We start from the raw sequence: 6,000 nt of genomic DNA, 5'->3' as shown, positions 1-6,000 counted from the left end.
TTTCTTTCCTTGGTAGGAATTCACAAGCCTCTCCCTCACACACAGCGTGCTTTGACCCGGCTGCCCCTTCCACCTTGTGTTGAGTGCATGCTGAGCACAAATGGTTGTTGACATAGTTTATGAGGTCTTTGGAAAAAGAGTTGGAGGAACAACTGAGGGACAACTTTGGGACTTTGAGTATGAAGAACGATCTGCTGACATTGTCATTCAGGACTAGAAATCGGGTGCTGCCATAACTGCGATTATATCTCATCACCTACAATACTGATGACCAGCTGCTGAAATGCTGGTCTAGTACTAGCTAGCAGGTTCCCCAAACACCCCCCTCCCCAGCCCTTTCAGTACTGGAGATTAGACTTAGCTGCAAGGGAGTCAAGTAGTTTTCAGCTTAGTCTTTGCAGTGAAGGACAGATGTGAAAAGGATGTGGGATGGAAAAAGAATTGACAGTACTCAAAGAAGATTCTTCTCAAAAGAAGTAAAAGCAGAAGGGAGGTTGAATTATAGGCCTTGCTGACAAGCTAAAGGTAGCAGGAGAAAAAGGAGGCCTAGAGGACGTTAATTGGCAACAAATGCAGTGTCTCAAGATAAAGCTCTTTTAGGGCTGGGAATGTGGCTTAGTGGCAGAATGCTTGCCTAGCATGCAGGAAGCCCTGGGTTCGATTCCTCAGCACTACACAAACAGAAAAAGCCAGAAGCAGTGCTGTGGCTCAAGTGGTAGAGTGCAAGCCTTGAGCAAAAAAGCAAGGGACAGTGCTCAGGCCCTGAGTTCAAGCCCCAGGATTGGGGGGGGGGGAGGAGAAATGCTCTTTTAAAGGACAGAGAACTGAAGAGGTAGAAAAACAGGCATTATGGCACAGCCTATAATCCCAGCTAGTGGGGTGTATTGTTACATTAGAGCCCATATAGACAACCTAGAGATCCTATCTCAAAAAGAGGGAAAAGCAAGGGGGTGTGGCTCACTGGTAGAACATTTGCCTCAAACTTGATGCCCTGGACTGGCCCCCAGAACCTAGGGTAAGATAACAGATGTATGTGTAAGTATTAGCTTCTTAGAATAAGACTTCAAATCCTATTCTGAGCGTAATTCCTCTGGAATCCTCTAGTTTGCTCTGGTTTATAGAGAGTACCTTGTTTGTAAGTTATCCATAGGGAATTCATCATTGAACAGAAACCAGTGTCAACAAGGATGCTTTGGGAATATATAGGACACCATGTACTTCAATTTTCTCTTTCCTCAACAGGTTTATTGCCTTTTAAGAAAATTTTTGTAAAATATAAATACAAAGGCAGAGAATTTACTTACAAAGTTAAAACACAGATTTCAAACATAAACACACAATTCAGAAAATTTTAGTTTTATGTACAGTTTTCAAGCAACCTCAACATATTATGTTAGTTTTCAATATTTTACAGGGTACAGAAAAAAATAGCTCAAAGTCTTCTTTAAATAAGAGCATAAAATGTTTAAACATATAAACAATCCGGTTTGATGCGTGAAAAGTAATTTCACAGCTTTTAAATTAGGATATAAAAGTTTCATACAATTAGTTGTTGTGTGTGGACATGGTTTGAATGTATATTACACACTACTGGATTACATCCAATAGCATTTACCTGGCCCAAGCAGGTACTCTGTAAACAAAACATAAAAGTACACCACCACAAGTGCCCACCAAATTCGCTCCCACAACCAACCACATGGTTCTGACCACACATTACAGTTTAGGGCCTGTCACCAGAGCTTTGTATGAAATTACGTCAAAGTGTGGAGCTCCATTTTTCTCCTTAAGAAAGAAAAGAAACAAATGTTCCAAGTAAAAACAAACATACATATCTCAAAGCACATGTGCATTGAAAAGTAAAAGAACATTGTCATTTCGTAAAAACTGACTTAAAATTTTTAAAAAGAAAACAGCGGGTTTCTAAGTTCTTCTGACAGGAGTAATTTCTCTTATATAAAGAAGAGATATTTTCATATGTAATAGTGTCCTTTCTTTACAGAAATAGTCGTATTATGACACATATGCACAAGGATTAACACTATAACACACTGTACACAGTGGGGCGGGGCGGGGCAGGGCGGGGCTGGGCGGGGCTGGTGCGCTCACCAGTAGTCTTCTGAGGTTGAGCCATTGGGGTGGAGCCACTCCATGGTGGAGCCCAGCAGTGTCTGGAGCTCATTTGTGAATTCCACAAGATCTAACAGCTCCTTGCTTTCAGGGTTGAAGGCTTCCAGGTCTTTGGAGCAAGAGAATAAGAGACTTGTAGAAACCTGACGGTAAAACTCCGCCTCTGCGATGGTGACAATTTCCATACTGGGAAAATTGCAGCGGAATATGCGAGAGGACATTTTCAACTTTTTCAGCACATCTGAAAGCAGTAGCCAGTTTCGTGGCCTACAAAATTGAAAGGGGAGTGGCTTAGGTTCCTGGCACAGGAAAAAGTGCTCCCAATTATGAACTATCATATCCTGACTTGCTGCTAGTGCTTAAGTTCCGATCTGGTTCCCTTCCTGTGTATTCCTACCCACTGCTGTTTTCATCATACTTACTCTCCTCTCCCACTGCTATCCCCTTCAAAGGGGAGGCAGAGTACTTACAGCTGCAAAACTCAGACACATCTGGTTTTACAGGACACTCACTAGGGACAAGACCCATTGCTCTGATTGCTTATGGAAATGAATAAGGAAAAAAAAAGTCCTGATCCTCCAGACTTGACTACAACTCAGGTTCATGGGACAACCCAGTTGCCCCCCTGTAATCAGTGAGGGAAGATTAACTCTGGACCCTGACGTCTTTGACCTCTTCTTGGACCCTCACTAAGAGAGCACAAACATACAATCCCATTTCTCCTTTCCTTTCCTACATTTCAACCCCATCAGTCAATTCTTTGGGGATAGTGACACTGGAGAAGGAAGGTGTTTCATTCCTTTTGTACAACCTGCCACACTTTATGATTTCTGTCACTGGAAAGGCACATACATGGTTCAAGATAGTGACTCTCCTGTGAAATTGTAGCTACTGACTTCAATACCCTCGGGGCTTTAGAGAATGACTTGAGCCTAAGTCTTTGGAGAGGGCAGTTTATACCACGCTGTGCTTCATCTACAACCCTGGTGGATATAATCAAGTGGACAGGCTTTTTTTTTTTTTTAAAGACAAGGTCTACCACGTTTTGTGCTGTTTATGTGGGAGGGGCAAAAATGGGGGAGAACCATGATGGAAGGGGTGATATTGATCAAGAAGCATTGTATTTAGAACTTGACTTGTGGAATTGTAGCCTCTTTGTACACCTACTTAACAGCAAGGGAGAAAGGAAGAAGAGAGGAGAGAGGGAAAGAGGGAAAAAGGAGGGAGAGGGACGGAAGGGGGGAGGACAGGAAGGAAGAAAGAAAGAAAGAGAGAGAGGGAAGGAAAGAGGGAGGGAGGGAGGGAGGGAGGGAGGGAGGGAGGGAGGGAGGGAGGGAGGGAGGGAGGGAGGGAGGGAGGGAGGGAGGGAAGGCAGGCTAAATCTACAGTTAATTTACCTAGTGAAGAGAAAGGAAAGAAGGAAGGAAGGAAGAAGGAGGCAGGCAGGCAAGCAAGCAAGCAACTTCCCATTCTCATATGCTTAAAGGATGTTTCTAACTCTTGCCACCCCAAGAACAGCCATTCTTACCCCTGAGCGACGGACACTTGGATGTTATAACATGGCAAGAGAGGGCTTTCTGAAAACTCAAATTCAAACATGTCACTGTAGGAATCATCATCGTCATCCGGGTCTTCTGGTCCTGGGGGGTTTGCTAAAACATCATATCCACTTTCATCATCTGGTTCTATTGGAGGGCAGACACGAGAGAGGAATTGGTAAGCTAAGGCAAGACTTCAATTCGACTTCCATTCATATATCCAACAATAGAGGGGGACTCTAAAGAAGACCCTTTCCCAATTGAGACTTGTTTCTAGTACCCACCACCCACTTTCCTCACCCAGCAGACAGAATGGTTTGTTCCAGCCTACTCTGCCCACTGGCCCAACCCAACACTGCTGCTTACCACACACAGAGCTGCCATAAAACTCCCAAGCGCCACTGGAGTCATCTTCAGTTTGACCCTGCAGGTCATTTAAATAATCTACAGAGAAAGGGGGGGTGGGGAGAGACCAAGATGAAGTCTACCCAGATGCCATCATCCTTTTTTCCTACAAATTCATCATGACCATCAACATCCTTTCAGCATTCCCATACAAACCCAAAGTGGCACTGTACTTGATGTATCGCTTCTCTGGTATACTAAGCTGCTCCTCTTATTAAGTATAAGTTAAGGTAAATGAGAATGGGTGGAAAGTGAGTTGGTGGCACTTTTTGCCAGTAACTATCCAGGAGAAGGAATTTAACTCCCAAAGCAGTACAGTCATGAAGATTTGGGCTACTGCTTGAAGGCTGTGGTAATATGCCTGGAGCTTCAGAAATAGGATATCCTATGATCAAACACCACAAAACTGCTAGGCAAGTTTGAGGAGGGAGGAGAAGCTCAGGTTGCTTCATGCAGACTTGTGGGATAGGTGAAAATTGCATTGATTGAAAATGCAAATATCCATAAGAAATCTTTTAGAACATTACCATGGAGAGGTCAATGAGCTTCACTAGAATAGGGCTACACCACACAAAAGGGCAAACTCCTGGCAATTGTCTTAAAGCAGGAGTAGGGGAATGACCAGGCTACATAAGGCTATAAAATCACTTTGTGCCTGAAGAGACAAGACATGTTTTCTTCTTGTGGGCTACCAGAGGCCTGGCCACTGGTATACATCACAGGCTGGGTCAAAATTCTGCCACTGAGCAACCGCCCCACCACCCCAGCCCAATCCCCAATCTAAGGGTACATTTTCTTGAGATGGAGCCTTGATAAGTTGTCCCGGTCATTCAGACATTTGGGTAAGACCATTCCTTGGACTCTGTCTTACCTGTTAAAAACTTTTCCATCAGTTCGCTGTGGGTCATTTTCATGATGGTTCTACCTGAGTAAGTAGCCAAAGTAGGATCAGCACCATAGGAAAGAAGCAAGCGGACAATCTCCAAGTGATCATTCTCCACAGCATCGTGCAGAGGCCTGAGAAGAGACATACAATGGCATTAAGCTTGAGCTTGTGGCCTTGGTCTTTTCAGTAGCATGGTGCAGTAAGTAATAGGCACAAATGGGAGCACAGGGGTACCTCATATGCTGAGCTCCTGGGTGTACCATTTCACCCAGAAGACGTCCTTTGTAGACAGAAGGGCAGTGTGGACACCTAACTCTATAGGTCAGGTGAAGGGAGTTTACAGGACTAAGTCCTAAAGCCACATTCACCTTATTCCTAGGCCTAAATAGGAGGAACTTTTGACTATAAACTGCAAGTATTTTCAATGAAGTTGTGTGTGTAGGTAGCAACAGATCCTGAGAAGGGAATTTATAGGCAGTAGAAATTTCATAATTACGGAAGTCAATGGAACAAGCCATGGGGGGGGGGAGGTGCGGGGGAAGCAAGCAACCGCTGATCTGATTTGTTTTTTTATCAGTAGTGGGGCTTGAACTCAAGGCCTGGGTGCTGCCCCTGAGCTTTTTCACTCAAGGCTAGCACTATAAGAGTCTCATGGACAGTTCTGCCCAGGCTGCCTTGGAACCTCAGATCTCAGCTTCCTAAGCATGAGCCACTGGTGCTTGGCACCTCTGATTTCTTGAAGAGAAGGAATCAAGTGTGAAGGATTTGACTGGTATAGGATTTTCCTCAGCCTGATTCTAGAACCCCTGCTCCCATAAATCTATACCCTTCTGTCTAGAAGCCTCTGCAAAGAGCATACTCCATCCCTCTTTTACCATAGCTCCATCCTAAGGTAATACTGCTAGCAAAGCATGAAAGACCCAAAACATTTCCAAGTGGCTAACCTCACAACCATTAGGATTCAGGATTCTCCTAACCTTCTCCTGTTAGGTCACCCTGCTGGCTTCCTCTCACACATCAGGAAAAGGTGGGTGCTGATAC

The 6,000-nt window shown here is 44.3% G+C and overlaps 1 protein-coding gene across 9 annotated transcripts in view; it reads right to left on the bottom strand.

The window, feature by feature from the left end:
• Positions 1-1,001: 1,001 nt before the first annotated feature.
• The window catches only part of Bcor (BCL6 corepressor), a 93,224-nt gene continuing 88,225 nt past the window's right edge, over positions 1,002-6,000 (bottom strand). For 6 of the 9 annotated variants that reach the window (XM_048335560.1, XM_048335562.1, XM_048335558.1 and 3 more), the window contains 4 exons: positions 4,945-5,090; positions 4,035-4,112; positions 3,659-3,815; positions 1,002-2,397 (listed from right to left, as the gene is read on the bottom strand). In XM_048335560.1, the coding sequence (XP_048191517.1) occupies positions 2,106-2,397; positions 3,659-3,815; positions 4,035-4,112; positions 4,945-5,090 (673 nt within the window). In that variant the 3' untranslated portion in view covers positions 1,002-2,105. The remainder of the gene's footprint in view (positions 2,398-3,658; positions 3,816-4,034; positions 4,113-4,944; positions 5,091-6,000) is intronic. The other 3 variants (XM_048335564.1, XM_048335565.1, XM_048335566.1) reach the window with 2 other exon arrangements.

The sequence above is a fragment of the Perognathus longimembris genome, chromosome 28 (genome assembly GCF_023159225.1).
Source record: "Perognathus longimembris pacificus isolate PPM17 chromosome 28, ASM2315922v1, whole genome shotgun sequence".
Taxonomy (NCBI): Eukaryota; Metazoa; Chordata; class Mammalia; order Rodentia; family Heteromyidae; genus Perognathus; species Perognathus longimembris.
Note: the sequence above shows the minus strand (reverse complement) of the source record. Positions and strands in the feature narration are given on the sequence as shown.